The 19,494-nt window shown below is 41.9% G+C and overlaps 1 protein-coding gene across 1 annotated transcript; it reads right to left on the bottom strand.

Moving 5' to 3' along the window:
* Nucleotides 1-1,065: 1,065 nt before the first annotated feature.
* samd1b (sterile alpha motif domain containing 1b) lies at nucleotides 1,066-16,426 on the bottom strand. Its single transcript, XM_074629124.1, has 7 exons — nucleotides 14,838-16,426; nucleotides 10,618-10,903; nucleotides 9,270-9,400; nucleotides 5,448-5,490; nucleotides 5,232-5,349; nucleotides 3,197-3,311; nucleotides 1,066-3,075 (listed from the first exon to the last, which is right to left on the bottom strand). Exons 1-7 carry the CDS (start codon nucleotides 16,188-16,190, stop codon nucleotides 2,932-2,934), a joined length of 2,190 nt encoding a protein of 729 aa, XP_074485225.1. The 5' UTR covers nucleotides 16,191-16,426; the 3' UTR covers nucleotides 1,066-2,931.
* Between the last annotated feature and the right edge of the window lie 3,068 nt (nucleotides 16,427-19,494).

The raw sequence follows: 19,494 nt of genomic DNA, 5'->3' as shown, positions 1-19,494 counted from the left end.
GTTGACAATGTGTTCATGGAAGTTGCAAAGAAAGTGAAAGTGAAAGGGAAAACGAGGGGAGAGAGGTAGAGGAGGTTTGAATGCACAAAGAAACGTTGATTAGAACATCAGTGTATGGAGAGTGGACTGAAAACATTCACAAAATGAAACGTATATGCTGAAAACAGAAATATACAAATATGAGACAACAAAACAGTAATTTAATAATGCATGCACAGAGGAGATGCCAAGCCTGGAATGTATGCCGTTACAGTGAAGGTGGGAATGAGATGTGTGTGACCATTTGACAGCATTTGGTTTCTAAGGTTTGACCGGTAAAAACAGTTAAAAAATGCTGGTGGTATGAGATTAGTTGATTGATTGACTCAGCTTTACCCTGCGATAACATCTTTTAGTTAGATAGTAGTTTTTCAATATTTTACAGATGGAGGCTGATGTATTAGATTGGCTTATTTTCAATATATTTACACTCTATTACATTTAGTTGAGAGCTGATTGTTCTGCTGATTTCAGTTCAGTTAGCTGGCGTGTTTGATCAACATTTCAGCAGCCGACTAAGGCCAGTTTCACAAAGATGTTTTAGACTGGTTTGTAGTGTTGGGCCAGTCTTAATTACAATCAGTGACATCTGCTGAACAGTGGCACCAAATGACAAAAAAAGAGGAAAACATGGCTCATGCTTTGTGGTTTCCTAACAACGTAGTAGGGAAGGAGTTTTTAGGAAAGGCACAGGAGTGAGGACAGCGTCAGTCCTGAGCCTGACTAACAGACGAGTTAAACTGAGGTACTGAGTCGTGCCACATGAAGAAGCCACAGCATCTCAGCTTGAGTTTTTGTATTGTTACACTTTGCTGAATATTCCCAGAAAAATGTCAGGGAAACCTGCTGCTGTGAAATAACTGACCACATCAGACACTGTCCAGTCCATCGGGCTCCCACTGGCCCCCTCAGACTTCATAAACCTAGAGAGATGAGGAAGAGGGCGTTGGCCCATTACAAAACTCGCAGGAGACGTTGGAATCGTCAACTTGTAAAGTTATGTCAGAGCTGTGTAAAGTTGTAAAGTTATGTCCTTGTAATCATTGAATCCTTCCAGAAACAAACATTTTCTTGAGTGAACGAGCTGAGCGCCTTGATGCAGTTGCTCGGTCAGCCATGTTTTGTTTTTTTATTTGAAAAAAAGTCTTAATTTACCCACAATTTATTGCAAATAGAGTGCTCCAGGGATGACATATTTTTCTAGTTCAACCAGGAAGTTAGCATCTCCCTGGGTTCCCTCGACAAAAAGCCAATGGGATTTTTCCATTGTGTTTTTGATTATTGCAGAAAATAAACTCTGTGGCAAACACACGTTTATGATACTTACATGTTTTCTTACGTAAGATAATCGTCACAAATGAACACTACTTTTATGATTTTTGAAGCGTAAATGCAATCGCCAGAAGTAAAAAGTTAACGTTAGGCTATAAACGAACTACACCACGGTTGCGAGTATACACAACGAGGCTGTGAAGGCGGACGAGTCGGCGTGATGACGTTTAGTAGTCTCATTTAGCCACTTGTTAGCAACCACCATTTTTAAGACACAGAAAGGCTTCAAAAGTCACGAGTGGGATATTTACTGACGTATTTTATGTCGTAGAACAAAACGTTAACATCTCTTAAGCTTGTCTTAACCACAGACCTTACTTAAACCAAAAACCCATTGACTTTGAGACGAGGAAACCGGAAGTGCTAAAATGCGAACTCATTTCCGGGTCTTAGGACTCATCCTGCAACACTCTATTAGTCCCCTACTTAGATAGATAGATAGATAGATAGATAGATAGATAGATAGATAGATAGATAGATAGATAGATAGATAGATAGATAGATAGATAGATAGATAGATAGATAGATAGATAGATAGTCAAGAAACTAGACAGCTTTGTGCAATGGATGAATTTCGACGTCCATCTGGAGTCTGACTGGTTTGATCTAAGCCACAGCCAAAGTCTGTCTTTGTGAAACCGGCCCCTGACGTGGTGATCAGAACAGATCATGGCTAGCTCTGCTTAAAAACATTATTAAAAACTTTGTCATATATTTTCATCTGAAGCACCGATCTGTGAGCTGACAAGATTCAACAACCTCTCAAACATCTTGGGGGGAATCATCAGCTTATTGCTTTGACCAACGACCGCTTTCACAAGTTCGTGAACCCTGCACCGGATTTTATCCTGATATACATGAGGACTATGACGGGTCAGCATCCCAACCATCCAGCTTCTGGGAATGTATTTAATCTGGTCAACTCCTAATTTGTTTCTGCTCCATCCAACATGCTCCGTCATGCCTCCACACACATACAGTATGTGTACAATGACAAACACGCACCCACAAGTGGGAAACCCTTGCACCAAAGCCTCAAACAACCAAGGGAAATTTACTTCCGCACAAAATAACCACGACCTCTTTCAAAATGTGCATAAAGGTCAGCACAAAAAAACAGTTTAAAAACAAACCATTTTGCACAGTTTAGTCGAGAAATTGCAAAGTGCTAGATCATTGTAAATTAAAAAAAAGAGAAATTGCATGACTTTTTTTTTTTTACCTCTGCATCTTGAAATGTTTGAGTCTACTTTCTCCCGCCAACATTTGTGCTCTGTTTGGTAGAAAATCTATGTCCAGGAAATCCAGTTTCATTTCTGAGTGTCGTTTCTGGACCAGAGCAGTCGTAGAGGGCCAGAGGAAGAGAAAAAGAGGTTTGTGTGTGTGTGTGTGTGTGTGTGTGTGTGTGTGTGTGTGTGTGTGTGTGTGTGTGTGTGTGTGTGTTTGCGCTGTTTGACATGAGATGAAAAGTGTATATATCATGCATGCATTTTTATAGGATTACTTGAGCTATATAATATGTAGATACAGAGTTAACAGTCTCTGTGTGTATTTTTGTTGTTAACAGTCGTCATCATCAAAGTGCGTTTTCTGCAGCACCTTTACGTGACGCTCATAGATCTTGAGGGCGGGGCCGAGTCTGATTGACAGGCCAGTCAAAACATCGTTACGCTGCATGAGGAGAAGAGACTTGCCATCGATTTCCTAATGAGGAGAGCAAAGCAATGTGGGTAGGTGGATGTAGGTTACAACTGTTAAAGGTTCAAGTACATTAATCCTGTCTCTGGTGGCCTCTAGTGGTTGTCAAAGGGGATTACAGGCTCACCTGGGTCATGAAGGCAGCAGCCTGCTCAGGGAAACCTGCTGCTGTGAAATAACTGACCACATCAGACACTGTCCAGTCCACCGGGCTCCCACTGGCCCCCTCAGACTTCATAAACCTAGAGAGATGAGGAAGAGGGCGTTGGCCCATTACAAAACTTGCAGGAGACGTTGGAATCGTCAACTTGTAAAGTTATGTCAGAGCTGTCAGTTTAATTAAGAAATGTAGTTTAGTGTGTTTTTTATATATGGTTTAGTGGGTGTTTATTCCCTATGTTATATATAAGCCTTGGTTTATCAGAATGGGAGTATTGCGATTTCCATGTTTTCACTGATGAATAAATTGAACCTTGAACCCTGAGATTGCACCGTCATTGTGTAAACAGGAGAATCTAATATTATGTTCTGATTAATGCTAAATAGCCAGACTTTGTTTCACTTTATTTTAAAGCGACTGTAATCAATATTTTCACAATAACAATGTACTAAGCCTGGTTTATGGTCGCCGTAGTGAAGTTGGCGCGAGGTGCGTTCGCCAGAAAATTGTGTTATCACGGCTTTTGCGTGGTGCGCGAAGGTTACGCAAGCTGTCGTGGTGATTTGTCGTGCACCTCTGAATTTTTGTAACAACGCGTCGACTGCGTGCGCTGCGCCGACTGCGTGCGCTGCGCCGACTGCGTGCGCTGCGCCGACTGCGTGCGCTGCGCCGACTGCGTGCGCTGCGCCGACTGCGTGCGCTGCGCCTTACATTTCAACATGGATGCCTTTGAGGGAAGACTGGTCACGCAGGATCGCCTGTACAGACGACTCTACAAATGTTCATTGAGAGACCACAGGGACAGACACATGTCATTAGATACTTGGAAAGAAATAGGCAACACACTGGGGAAAGAAGAGGCTTTTTGCTGCAGGCTGTGAAAGAATATGAGAGATCGTTTTGTAATAGCTAAAAAAAAGGTCTCTTGGAAAGAGTGGCGACCCGAGGGGGAAGCCCTGAGAGACTTAGACTTCAGGGTAAGCGACAGTAATAATTACAGTACACAAAAGCAATGATTGGCGGTACGTTGGTGTTTACTACTGTTGCCAGGCAGCCTACTTTCCTTTCCGGTACCACTCATTGACTTCTTGCTTATCCACAGAATATTTCGTTTGTACGCCTCCTGGCGTTTCGGAGCATATTGCAACGAACAACACGTTGAGCATAAACGCCTTTGTGCATGCTTGTAGTGCACGCGCCATCTACGGAGGCCACCGCCACGGTGTCTCGCGTGAGTATAAATAAGTCTTTAAAGTGACAATGTGAAAGGTGTCGCTCATAGTGATGAACCTACAGAGAGTTATTATCTGTAGCTCCCATCAGCTTTACAGAGCTTTATAGTGAGCAGCTCGTTGTTTTGCTGTCCGGCCCGCAACTTTACTGTTTTGGTTCGCTCTCGCCGCTCTGATAGTGTCAAAAAAGCTCTATAAACCCACTGTAAACTACCTGCTGAGCAACAAACAGCAAACAGACACAGTTAGCAACTAGCTGGTGAACGTAGTGGAACATTTAACAGCTAAAGAGACAAATACTTCCCCTAGGAGTTGGTGGAGACCAAAAACAGAGCTAAAAGAGAGAGAATATAGGACTTACATTCATCACGTAGACAGAAACACAACTCCAAATAATCTAATGTTGCTCTGTAACTGCTGGATGTGTAAATATTAAGTGTTTGCTAACAAGTTCAACTTAAAGGGTGATGATATGTAAATGATGTGTTCACAACTTGTTTTACGCTGCACCCAAGTGGCCACAAAATATAATCAGGAAAAGTGTTATCTTGGACTGCACAATATGGAGAGAACATGCAATGTCTGATGGTGATTAATTGGATATTGAGATGGAAATTTACCTCACAGAGAGAGACTACAGTGAAGTGAGAATGTATCTGTACTAAAATGGACTTTGTAACAGATCCAAACAAGCAAGTAAGAGAGAAACAGACACTACCAACCCAATGAATCTGTGTGTTCAGTGTCTCCAGAGTTTCTGCTGTACTCACCCTCCACTGCTAACTCCTCCGTTCATCCCTCGGTCCTCAGACATGCCGGAGTCTCTCGGGGACGCCGTGGGTGTGAGCAGGCAGGACGACACGCCGACCTCTATCTTAGACTCCAAGCCTACGATGGGAAAAATTAAGCACAGTCTGATTACCTGTCATCACAGCTAGCCACTAAATACACATATATTTTGAGATTATCTGTAAAGCAGAACTCACTGTTAAAGCCTGAGGAGATGTGGTTGAGTCTGTCATGCTGCATCTGATTGTATGTGGAGAGAAGAGAGGGGGGTCAAACAAAGATGCAAATAAATGACAAAAGACAATATCCTCTCCTTGGAACAAGTCAAAGTCAGCAGAGACAGCGCCAAAGGAAAAATCATGTGAGTGATATGACCTGCACCTAAACTCAATTAAATGAGCTGGCTACGTCAAGATGCATCATGACAAAACTGCAGCTGCAACGTCTTTCTGAAGAGCTTAAACATGTTCCTGGAGTTTTCTTCTCAATCAATCTTTATTTGTAATATACATCATAATACGAGTGCAATGTGCAATGAAATGCCACACTGCCATGATCCAAGATTGTACCTCAGAAATGATGCACAAAATGTAGCATTAGTAAAAAAAAATGTGAAAACAAGATCAATAGATGGAAAATATATCAAAAAATCCTAAAATATACATTAAAAAGTTTAAATATAAAGTCAAGAATAAAAGATGCATAGTAACACTGATAAAGTGTCATCATGTGACATGATAACATGAATTTATGACTGAACACAAACCTGAGATGAGCATGAGTGATGATTGACGTGAAAGTCTTCTGTCCATATTCTAAGACAAATGCCACTCAATAATACTGTATAGTAAGCAGGGAACTGCTGGATTTGTGCACCATCAGTGACAGGTGTAGTGTCACATGACTGTAATTGTCACATCTATCAAAAGTGAAGCACTGTATTGTGGCATTTTGACAAGATGTCGTGTACATGCTGTGGACACTACGAGATGCAGTGTGTTAGGTGCAGTATTTGGGTTTGTCTGAGGAACAAGATTCACAGTGAGAATTCAGAAGCTCAGATAAATTGGAAAGTGGCTAAATATAGTGCAGCAGACAGCCAGGACCTTTAACTGGAGATTGTAACACACATCAAGGTTAAAGCTAAATCATCCAAACTCCTTACTTAAAGGGTAACTTGGGTATTTTTAAACCTGATACCTATTTTTCCATGTTTTTGTGTAGGGATGCACCGATACCGATACCGGATCGGATATCTGGCCGATACTGACTCAAGTAGATGGATCGGATATCGGTGACAATGGAGCCGATCTATTCAATTCAATTCTATGTTTATATACTATATACATTATACACACTGGAATTTGAATTCCTGTTTAAGTTTTGACCAATTTGTTGCTGCATTAAAAAGGTTTACATTTGAATTGTAATTCCTGTTAATTTTGAAGATTTTTTACCAAGTTGTTGGTTTACAATTTATTGTTTTAGTAATAAAGAACAATTAAATACATTTATATCTATGTATTTACTGGTCACATTTTGTTTTGCAAAGTTAGGAAAGCGATGTTTAAGTCAAGCCTGATGTTGCCTTACATATAAAAGAATGATCCCAGTCACTTCCACACAGTGAGGCATACAGCTTAGTAATTAAACAGTGGTATCAGATCGGTACTCGGTACCCAAAGCCAAGGTATCGCTATCTGGACTGAAAAAGCCGGATCGGTGCATCCCTATTTTTGTGTAAATGACTAATGGGCACAGCAATTTTTGAAATTGGTCCAGAGCACTGCACTGCAGCCAGCACATTACAGCCCATTTAGTGGCTGCTGTCTGAAGCTCTCTTGTTCAACACTGGACCAATTTCAAAAATTGTTGTGACTTAGACACAATAACATGGGAAAAAAGGGTCCAGGTTGAAAAAATACCAAAGTTACCCTTTAAGGTGCTATGAGACGCAAATGTACTGACTTTCATGAGCTAGGGAAAAAAAATATATTTGCAAAATATGCTAACACACAGAACAATGCACTTTCAATTAAAGGTACCCTGTTGAGATTTTGACCACTAGTAGCGCTGTCCCTGTTTTGTTTGTACCGTGCACAGGTGGGTGATGCGATTCACAGCTCTGCCGATGGTTTCACGCGATTCGATCGAGCTGTCGGACAGTTTGGGGCTGTTGGTGAGCGTTCGTCGGCCTAGATTTTGTGGTGTGTCCCGCACCATCGGATCTAGTCTGCCCGTGTCAGAGTTTTTTCGTTTTTTTTTATGTTGAATCGGCGGCGCCCGTCAGTGAGAGAAATCACTCTGATTGGCTGTTCAGCTTAAACGAATTGGTGCACGAGAAGAGGAACGGACGTGAGGAAAGCAAGCCAAACGAGTAAAGTCAAGATGGCAATCACAAGACATTTTTCATCTTCATCTCATCTGATCATTCCAATACACAGATATTTTCACAACGACATGGCCATCTGGAATGAGGTCGAGTGGTGAGTGAGAGTGGTGTGAAAATGGTCGGCAGACGGCGCTTTATTTCATGTACGCATCATAACAACGGCTTTATATCGGCTGTATATCTGCGACGTGAGGCGTGGCCTTCGTCGCCGCTAGTTCTTTGATATCGGGTTGGTGTGTCTGGGCCTTAATAATCTGTGCTTCAGCACATCTGGTTACTTATATTTCATGTTTTCAATCAAGAACAATTTATATTAACCCCGACATCAAATGAACAAATTGCTCTCTTTCATCTCTTTTTCCTTGTTTTCTTTGGATAAAATTTTGGACACACCATACTGTCTCTTTGTCTGTTGTTGAGCCGTTGTGCCTACACATCGCTGCTCATTATAACTACTGGTTCTTCTTCAATTTATTCCAAACAACAACTTGTGATGCTGCCAGAGATGTGAATTGCATCAGTGTGTGCACGATACAAGCCACCAGGGGTTCAGAAGAGCATAAAAATAAACTGCGTGTAGGGTGAATCACGACTGTGTGTTAACATTTGGCAGCAAAATGAACTTTTGAGAATGAAACTGTCACTGATTAAAAGTGATGTTCTTCACTGCACAGGAGGATATGAGTCTCCCACCACAACACACACACACAATCATGACCCACCAGTATATCCACCATGGAAATACAGGAAGTCTTTTAGGTGTTTCACGCAAAATCTTGAAAATATTCTTTCTAAAATAAATATTGTATATGACAGAAAATAGGTGAGAGAAAGCAGTTTATCAAGAACAAACGTGACCTCTGTGATTACCTCATTGAAATACAGTTCAAACATTCACAAGCCACTCTGTGCTTATTGATTCAGTTTCAAAGTGTGCAGATAAATGAGGTTCAGCCACGGTGTCTGTGTTTGCTCTCACTATAGAGTGAACCCCCTGACCCTAGTTATAGCTAATGCAAGTGTGCAGCAGATAATGATTGAAAATGTAATGATGTAATGAAAAGAGCACTTGGAAAATCACGACATTTACACAGAATACATCTCCCCGGTTCACTTTTCAATCACATTTTGATACGAATTTTAAATGTTACTGAAGAAGAGAGGTGGAAAATAACTAAATTCAATACATGTTAATGCATCAGTAATAATAATCCAATAATAAATATGTATAATATAATGATATAATACTAAAAGGGCTATTCTTCATAATGAGCACTTTTACTACTACCAAAGAACATTTTGCTGATAATAGTTCTGCACTTTTACTTGAAAGTAAAAGAGTATTTTTATATCATGGTAGTAGTACTTTTAATATGGTAAAGGATCTCAATACTTCTTCCATCCCCGGTAAAAGAATTGAGATGTGGGACCTGTTTTTAGTATATTTTGGGGGATTGTTTAGTCTTTATTAAAGACAGAAGAGGGATGTCAGGAGAGATGCAACAAAGGCCAGTCAGACTCTAACGTAGGACGCATCATATCACGGACGTTTGACCTGTTTTGATAATGCGTGGAACATTACCCAACAATAAAAACCAAAAGGAGTGATGCACATGCTTGCACTTACTTGTGCCTCCGTATGTAGCGGATCAGGGACGACAGCTCTCTCCTCCAAGTGAACGCTGTTACATTGTGACAGGGAAGCTCCCTGAACAGGTGGATGTGGCGTCCTGGTGAGGGAATCAAGCCAGCACATCCCTGTGAGACCAGCAGCCAAACCCAGACGAAAAGAGCGAAAAGAAAAGATTAAAGAGCAGCTTTCCCTGTGGCAAGCAGGCACTGAATGACCGCACAACACTTGTTATTTTATATATTGTGCTCTCTTTTATTATTTATACAACATGCTGCTGCCTGCCCATTGCACTATATTCATGTATGTATACTGTTTATTTGTATGTTTTAATGGTGTTTTGTGTTATGTGTATTGTACCAAAGACAGATTTCCATCTATCTATCTATCTATCTATCTATCTATCTATCTATCTATCTATCTATCCATCTATCCATCTATCCATCTATCCATCTATCCATCTATCCATCCATCCATCCATCCATCCATCCATCCATCTTTTAATTGTATTACTATGATTATGATTAATATTATTATTAATATTATTAGTAGTTGTAGTCTAAATGTATAGTTAATAATAGTATTGATGTTGAAATTATAACACAACAGTAAGTAAGTATTTAAATAACCATTAATAAAGTTAGTGACAATAGTAAACATTATTTATGTTCAAATTGTATATATTAGGTAACGTTATTAAACATGTTCCTACAAAAGTACTAAAGTTAGAATTCCATTCAAAAAGGCAAAAAGAAAAGAAAAATAACCACTACTTAGGTGAAGCAGTGTAGCATAGTAGTAGTCATGATAATAGTACTAATTAACAGAGGAAGGTTACTGATAATCAGGGCCTTTAATCAGCCTTTCTCCGCTGCACATACATGCACACGTTCACAATGACTGCACTAGGGAACACTTGTTATTTTATATGTTGTGCTCTCTTTTATTATTTATACAACCTGCTGCTGCCTGCCCATTGCACTATATTAGTGTGTGTATATATACAGTATATATATATATACACACACACACACACTTTCATTTTCGTATGTTTTTAATGGTGTGTTGTGTTATGTGTATTGTACAAAAGACACATTTCCGCTTTATATATTAGGTATAGTTAATAAACATTTGCCCTACAAAAGTACTAAAGTTAGAATTCCATTAAAAAAGGCAAAAATAAAATTAAAATAACCACTCTGGTACTTGTAGGTGAAGCAGTAGCCTATAGTAGTCATGATAATAGTGCTGTTAATTTACTAATAATCAGGGCTTTTAATTTCCCCGCCGCACACACACACACACACACACACACACACACACACACACACACACACACACACACCTTTGCCACCGTGCTGCTGCTGTTGGGGCCTCTCCTGCTTTGATGCTGTCTGCTGGATCTCAGCAGCATCTTCTGTGGTTTTCTCAATGAGCTCTGGTTCAGTTGTCATGGCTACAGGGGATAGTCCTCCCTCCTCCTCCTCATCAGAACTCCGGGGATCCTCCTCCTCGTCCTCCTCCTCCTCCTCCTCCTCCTCCTCCTCTTCTTCCTCATGCTCTTCCCGTTGCTCTTCTTCACTGGCTGCTTCCATCGGCTCATTCTCCTGGAGGAGAGAGGGGGACGGCGGCTGCAATGACATGATAAAATTGTATGAAAAAAAATCTCCATTAAAGTAAACTTAAAGTGGAGACAGATCCTATCCTGGATAACCCCTCCCACCCCCTCCATGATGAGCTAGTCAAGACTAGGAGCACCTTCAGCCACAGACTCATCCCCCCTCGGCACAACACAAAGCACCTGGGTCAGTCCTTCATGCTGGTAGCCATCAGGATCCACAACCAAGGCTGACCCCCATATGAGAACTAGGAGGACTTTAAGAACTTTAAACATGCACTATCTGCAACCATCTTGGACTTTAACCACTGGCGCTCTTTACACTTACTTTACACTATACATCCTTTATACCACTTACTTTACACTATACAGACGTGGACAAAATTGTTGGTACCCTTCCGTTAAAGAGAGAAAAACCCACAATGGTCACTGAAATAACTTGAAACTGACAAAAGTAATAATAAATAAAAATTCACTGAAAATGAACTAATGAAAATCAGACATTGCTTTTGAATTATGGTTCAACAGAATCATTTAAAAAAACAAACTAATGAAACTGGCCTGGACAAAAATTATGGTACCCTTAACTTAATATTGTGTTTCATAACCTTTTGAGGCAATCACTGCAATCAAGTGATTTCTGTAACTCTCAATGAGACTTCTGCACCTGTCGACAGGTATGTTGGCCCACTCCTCGTGAGCAAACTGCTCCAGCTGTCTCAGGTTTGAAGGGTGCCTTCTCCGAATGCATGTTTCAGCTCCTTCCACAGATGTTCAATAGGATTTAGATCAGGGCTCATAGAAGGCCACTTCAGAACAGTCAATGTTTTGTTCTTAGCCATTCTTGGGTGTTTTTAGCTGTGTTTTGGGTCATTATCCTGTTGGAGGACCCATGACCTGCAACTGAGACCAAGCTTTCTGACACTGGGCAGCACATTTCGCTCCAGAATGCCTTGATAGTCTTGAGATTTCATTGTACCCTGCACAGATTCAAGACACCCTGTGCCAGATGCAGCAAAGCAGCCCCATAACATAACCGAGCCTCCTCCATGTTTCACATTAGGTACAGTGTTCTTTTCTTTGGATGCTTCATTTTTGCATCTGTGAACATAGAGCTGATGTGACTTGCCAAAAAGCTCCAGTTTTGTCTCATCTATCCAAAGGACATTCTCCCAGAAGCTTTGTGGCTTGTCAATATGCATTTTGGCAAATTCCAGTCTCACTTTTTTATGATTTGGTGTCCTCCTCGGTTGTCTTCCATTAAGTCCACTTTGGCTCAAACAGTGACGGATGGTGCGATCTGACACTGATGTACCTTGACCTTGGAGTTCACCTCTAATCTCTTTGGAAGTTGTTCTGGGCTCTTTGGTTACCATTCGTATTATCCGTCTCTTCAATATGTCATCAATTTTCCTCTTGCGGCCACGTCCAGGGAGGTTGGCTACAGTCCCATGGACCTTAAACTTCTGAATAATATGTGCAGCTGTAGTCACAGGAACATCAAGCTGCTTGGAGATGGTCTTATAGCCTTTACCTTTAACATGAAGGTCTATACTTTTCTTTCTAATCTCCTGAGACAACTCTCTCCTTAGCTTTCTGTGGTCCATGTTCAGTGTGGTACACACCATGATACCAAACAGCACAGTGACTACTTTTCACCCTTTAAATAGGCAGACTGACTGATTACAAGTTTGAAGATACCTGTGATGCTATTTACAGGACACACCTTAGTTTAACATGTCCCTATGGTCAAATTATTTTACATCTTTTCTAGGGGTACCATAATTTTTGTCCAGGCCAGTTTCATTAGTTTGTTTTTTAAAATGATTCTGTTGAACCAAAATTCAAAAACAATGTCTGATTTTCATTAGTTAATTTTCAGTAAATTTTTATTTATTATTACTTTGGTCAGTTTCAAGTTATTTCAGTGACCATTGTGGGTTTTTCTTTCTTTAACGGAAGGGTACCAACAATTTTGTCCACGTCTGTACATCCTATATACACTTACTTTACACTATACATCCTTTATACCACTTACTTTACACTATACATCCTATATACCACTTACTTTACACTATACATCCTATATACCACTTACTCTACACTATACATCCTATATACACTTACTTTACACTATACATCTTATGTACCACTTTATAGACTGCACATATGTACATATTACATTTATTTATTGCACATACTACATTTATTTATTGACGGACTGTACACACTATGTTCACCCATTCACTCTGTATCTTTTATATCTCTATTATTGTTTTTATAATTTTTGTATACCTTTTACATCTCCTGTGTTTCACTCTGTTTGCTGATGTTGCTGCTTTGACACCTGAATTTCCCTCCGGGGATTAATAAAGGTTCATCTTATCTTATCTTATCTTATCTTATCTTATCTTAGATCACACCTTCAATCTTCAGAGAGATGAACGGGCGTCACCTGAGTTTGAGCGAAGTTCTCATTGAGCCCTGATCAGTGTTTAAACAGTCTGGTGCTGCGCTTCTTCGGGGCGGAAAGAGTATATAGATGGCACAAACACCTCCCACTTGGAGACACACACACACACACACACAGATATCAGAATAGCTGCCTACTGTCGCCTACTCAAGTCTGCACCCACAGCGGAGGGAGAGGGAGGAGTGTTTCTGTCAGATATGATACAAAGGATTTAATGAACCGGGAGAGATGCGCGGGGATAACGAGGGTGGAGAGGAAAAACCAGGGGTTATAGAGACGTGCCTCGCAAAAAATGTATATGTATAGCCTTTATACATCACATGTAGACATGATGCTCGGCTGTTTGGGCTGAGTCTATTTTTAACATGGTCATGGAGCATATATGCTGTATATTTGTATTCTGGGGGTATCGTTCCTATGCAGAGGGTATTAGTTTATTTATTGACTACACTGAGGGCGTTTTATATTTTAATAATTTATTTATTTATTGTGTTGAGTTGAATGTGCTACTTATTTTTGTACTGTAATTACCTTGTGCCTTTTCTACCTTTTTTCTTTTCTTAAAGCTGACTCCTCGGTGTAAACTGCTCAGAATTCCAATGTACTTATAGGTGCAAATGGCAAATAAAACTCTTGAATCTTGAATCTTGAGTCTTCCTCCACCGGCCCGCTGGGCGACAGAGCAGCGCCCACATGAGCGCGGCATCGAGCGGCACGTCTCAAGTTTAGCCAGCAAACACACCGCCTCTACTGCGCCCATACAGACACTCCACAGATCCGCTGCATGCGCGCAGCTAAAGTTCCTGAGAGCGACATGAAATGTTACTGCGAACCCAAATTTAGTGCATGTAGCGACGACACCAGAACCGACTCGTGCTCACGCGCCATGCAGAGACGCTCTTTTAGAGAGCCGGGGGAAGCCGTCTGCATGTACACACACCCGCACCTTTAGTGCAGGAAGCAGAGAGACACACACACACACACACACACACACACACGTTAGAGGCTACAGAGGACACACGCAACACACAGGCACGGTCGCATCCTGCTACAGAAAATCTTGACAAACACTTTTAGACCTAAAACATCCGAGGTGGAACCAGAAATATGTGGCGATGGGAAGCCGAGCGCGTCCTGCATGGTGTCGTAGTGTGTGCGGGTTTAAAACAGTGATCATTCATTTATCATCAGTACAGCCCCGTACAAGCTGGGACGTGTTGGAAATATTAAGTTATCATTTTTTTTTTATTTGGTATATTGTATATTGGTAGAATTTCAATTTTTTTAATTCTTATTTTATTCTAACGTTTTTATCTATTCTTTTGTTATTATACTGTTTAACTAGCACCAACAAAACCAAAGAAAATTCCTAGTGTATACCTCTTACACCTGGCAATAAACACCATTCTGATTCTGATTGTGATTCTGATTCTCATTCTGATTCTGATTCTGATTCTGATAGCAGTGCCCATACCTTTATCCCCGTGTGCTGCTTCTTATTGTCCTGCAGTGCGCTCTTCTCTCCAAGTCTGTCAGCGGACGCATTCCTCTTCTTCTCCTCCACCTCCACCTCCTCCGCCTCCATCCCCCTCAGAGGAAGAGTGATGTTCCCGCAGCGGGTCCTCCGCAGCCGGCCTCTCGCCACCTCCCTCTCCATCACCACTTTGACTTTGCCTCGGGTCAGCTTCTCCTCTGACAGTCGCTCCTGGCTGCTCAGATAGCCCAGGATCTCCTTCAGCCCGAGCGGCTTCATGTGGCCTCCTCTGCTGGTGCTGCTGGTGGTGGTGGTCGCTGCACCTCCTCCTCGGATGCTCCTCCTGATCTCGGACAGGCTGCGAACAGAAGCCACCAGTCTGTCGCCCAGCAGCTCGGAGTTGGCGTGGTGGTTCTTCTCCGCAGTTTTGGTGCCTCCTCCTCCTCGAAGTTTGGGCTTGAGAGGCACAACAGCAGTCTGCTTCTGTCTCTGTTGTTGTTGTTGCTGTTGTTGTTGTTGTTGCGGGGGGTTATTGCTGCTGACGCTTCCAGAGAGAGAAGAAGTTTTGTTCTGGGTGTCATCTCCAGACAAACACGGCTCCTCTTCTTCTTCTTTCTCTCCTCCATCTGCTTTGCTCGGTGTTCTCCTGCCGGCATCACCACCTCCACCTTCGTTTGTTCTTTGACTTGGACCAGGAGACTGGGAGCAGCAGCAGTTGTCCCTAGTAGCTCCCTGCTGTCCTAATAATAATAACCCCTTATTGTCTCTCGGCGCACTTGTTTTCTCCTCTTTACAGCCGCTCCGGACAGCGCAGCGCGTTGTTGTTGTTGCGCCACAACCGGAGAGGCTACTCGGGCTGGAGGAGGCAGTAAGCTTCAGCTTCTTCTTCTTGCTGGCTGATGTTTGTGGATCTGGGCTGGGCTCAGAGTCCTCCTCCTCCTCCTCCTCCTCCTCCTCCTGGTCGGTGAAGCTGTGCGCACTGTCTCCGTTGTTGTTGTTGAGCTGGTGATCATGTTTGGTCGCTGCTGCTGCTGCTGCGTCCTCTCTGCTGCTGCTGCTGCTGCTGGAGCCAGCTACAGCGGTCGTCACCGTCAACTCACTACTCTTCTTTCTGCTCTTCCTCTGCACCTTCGCCGCATTTCGGTACGAGATGGAGCCCTTGTAGCTAACTTTGAGCACCGTCTGCTCTTGGATCAGTTTGTCCAGTTCTTGCCTGGTTCTGTCCGAGTCAGACCCGTGTCGTCTCCGGACCATCCGACAGATCCGCTCCAGATCCGGGCGGGCTTTCCTCGAGCGGAGAGAGTCGATGGTTTCTAGGATCCACTCTCGGTACTTATTGTTGGGCTCGGACATCTTCTCTCTTCTCCTGCTGGTAGGAGCGGATAGTAGGGGTTTGGTCTGAGTGCGTCTTTTTCTCCCCCCTCCTCTCTCGCTCTCTCTCTCTGCTGTGTGTCAAAGCTGTGGGAAGCCGGAGAAGAGTGCGATCAACCCGGCTGGAGACTGAGGACGGAAGCCTGGCTGCTACGCTTTTCGTTCGTTTGGCCACATTGTGCGCTTAAGGTGGACTGAAGATGGCGCCTCTATAGGTCTCCACCACCAGACGCAAATGGCATTTAAGGTGGAATTGGGCTGCACTGTAAAAAAATCCCCCCAAAAAACGTTTTTTTAAAAATGGTTACCTAAATTTATTTATTTTTTTTTGTAAAAAAACAAAAAAAATTTACATTTTTTTTCATGAAATTTTAAATTTTTTGTCTGTATTTCAAAATGACAGATTTTTTTTTTTTAAAATGGCATGTTTCATTTGTGATTCATATGCAAATATCTTAGATTTACAGTAGTAGTACAGTAGTTTCGTTTGGCCACATTGTGCGCTTAAGGTGGACTGAAGATGGCGCCTCTATAGGTCTCCACCACCAGACGCAAATGGCATTTAAGGTGGAATTGGGCTGCACTGTAAAAAAAATATTTTTTTTTCAAGAAATTTTAAATTTTTTGTCTGTATTTCAAAATGACAGAATTTTTTTTTTTTTTAAATTACATGTTTCATTTGTGATTTATATGTAAATGGTCTTAGATTTACAGTATTTTTTTGTAATCACAATCATAATTATCTGTATTTAAGCTTTTCTTGATCATTTTTAAAGATAATTATTCAGTTTTTTGGAGGTTTATGACTCTATTTTAACAATTAATTTATGTTAGAAGAAAAAGATTTCATGGAATTCTACAAATATTTCTTGTAAAAATACAGATTTTTTTTTTGTTAATGTAAATTTGGGCTTTTGCAACGTAAAATTACATGTTTCATTTGTGATTTATATGTAAATGGTCTTAGATTTATGGTGTATGACTATTCTAACAATAAATATATGTTAAAAGTAAAATATTTCTTGTAAAATAACAGTAATAAAGGCTAATTATATTAAGGTAATTACTGTTTTTTTTTTACAGTTTATTTATATTAAAGGGACTATTTGTAACTTTCAGAAATGCTTCTTAACAGCGACACCTGTGGCCGTGAAATCAACTAAAGTCAGCGTCGGGCTCGCGCTTGCTCGCTCTCAATATACCTGAACGAGCATCACTCAAAACAGTGAGGCGACACAAGTCAGCTAAAACCACAATATCACTCTATATTTCAGCTGCTTGGCAGTAATGTTAGCTGACTAGACGAAGGTCTCTCCATGAACATGATTTAGATCTGATCCTAGTGTTGGCTTTTCCTGCTTAAGTGCAGGCTGAGGCAGCGGGGCTCTCCAGCGTGTCTCCCTGCTCTCTCCGCCCGCAGCCGGAGAGAGCAGGGAGACATCGGCACCCGGTCGGTAACAAGAAGACAACGTAAATCTCTGTAGAGCTCCGTCACTTCACAAGACACGGGAAACCTCTGTTGGTCTGGAGGAGCTGCAGCAGTTATTTCTGCACAAACATCCCCTGTACATTCACTAGATATTCTCAGAGCTAAACTAACTCTTCTGCAGTGTGTAGTGAGCGCGCGTTCACGTCTAGAGGTGGAGCAAGCTGAGCTGTCTGAGTGAAGGCGAGCAGGCAGAGGAGGAGGGCACAGCGGCTACACGCGAACGCGCATATGCGAGCGCGCATGTGTGCCGACCCGCTACATTTATGCGCGTACAAAGTTACAAATAGTCCCTTTAATTAACGGACAGTATTTTTCCGTTTTTTAACAGACATTTTCTGGCGCCCCTGCTGCCGGAAAATTTCCGTTGTTTTACACTCAGTGGCTTTTAAGTGTGTGGCTTTTAAAAGCCCATCGGAGGTGCGCTATGCTCTTTGTTCGCAGACTAGATCTCATCAACCCGCAGTTTTTTAAACACAAAGAAACACCAAATGCGCAGTCCAAACAGTGAGTGAGCCAGAGGGAGTTATAGAGTGTCGTGTTTTTTAAGCGTTCTGGTGAATCAGACTGAGCCGGGCAGTCAACAGATGGGTGGATGACGGCTCCATTCCGCATCAGGCGGCAGTGATGGATGTCTGACCTCCAGGCTACAACACTTATGGAAAGCCATTTGAGCATTTATTCCATATCCTTGATATCAGACATCAGTGTCCTCCACTAGTTCGGTCTTTGTCAGCACTAGTTGGCCATTTTGTCTTACTTGTTGAACAAAAACTCTTACTAGTCACTGTTTTACAGCAACTATGTGGCACTTTTATCCAACTAGTTCCAACAGAAGCCTTACTAGTGAGACTAGTGGTGCACCACACTAGTAGGACCAAAGTCCCAACTAGTCAGCTTTTTGACGCACTACTGGACCTCTGGACCCAACTAGTAACGCTGACAGTCTTACTAGTGAGGGCCAAAATGCTCACTAGTTAACTAGTTAAAGCCTTGCTAGTTAACTAATGAGCATTTTGGCCCCCACTAGTTAACTAGGGCAGGGAATTGTAGGTCACTATTTAACTAGTGAGGTGAATATGACCGGTACTAGTTAACATGTCAAAGCTTTTGCAGCTTACTAGTTAACTAATAAGACTGTCGGCATTACTAGCTGGGTCCACTAGTGCGTCAAAAAGCTGACTAGTTGGGCTTTGGTCCTACTAGTGTGGTGCACAGTCTCATTAGTAAGGCTTCTGTTGGAACTAGTTGGATAAAACTGCCATTAGTTGTTGAAAAACAGTGACTAGTAAGAGTTTTTTTTCAACTAGTAAGACAAGATGGCCAACTAGTGCAATCAAATGTCCAACTAGTGCTGACAAAGACCGAACTAGTGGAGGACACTGACGTCTGATATCAAGGATATGGAATAAATGCTCAAACGGCTTTCCATATCATCTACAATCCACTCTCTACCAACACTCAAATAAACACTCATCCAGGAAGAGCGCGCACAAACACGCACACGCACACTCTCACACACAAGTTCAGTAGAATTTTACAAGTAAAACTTTATTGGAATGATACTCATGTTGTAAAATATTACACTTCGTGTTTTTTATGTCACTGTTCCCGTGACTTCAGACGCTTCCCTTTGCAGTGTGTGTGTGTGTGTGTGTGTGTGTGTGTGTGTGTGTGTGTGTGGCGGGGGTTAACATGGTTTACATTGGGGTCTCATTTCCCTAAAAAGTGCGACAGTATGTACCAGCATTGTGCCTGCATCGAGAGGAAGTTGTATCACTGCAAAAAACATCGAGGAGA

This window comes from Sebastes fasciatus, chromosome 3 (assembly GCF_043250625.1).
Source record: "Sebastes fasciatus isolate fSebFas1 chromosome 3, fSebFas1.pri, whole genome shotgun sequence".
NCBI lineage: Eukaryota > Metazoa > Chordata > Actinopteri > Perciformes > Sebastidae > Sebastes > Sebastes fasciatus.
This window is presented reverse-complemented; position numbering and strand designations above follow the sequence as displayed.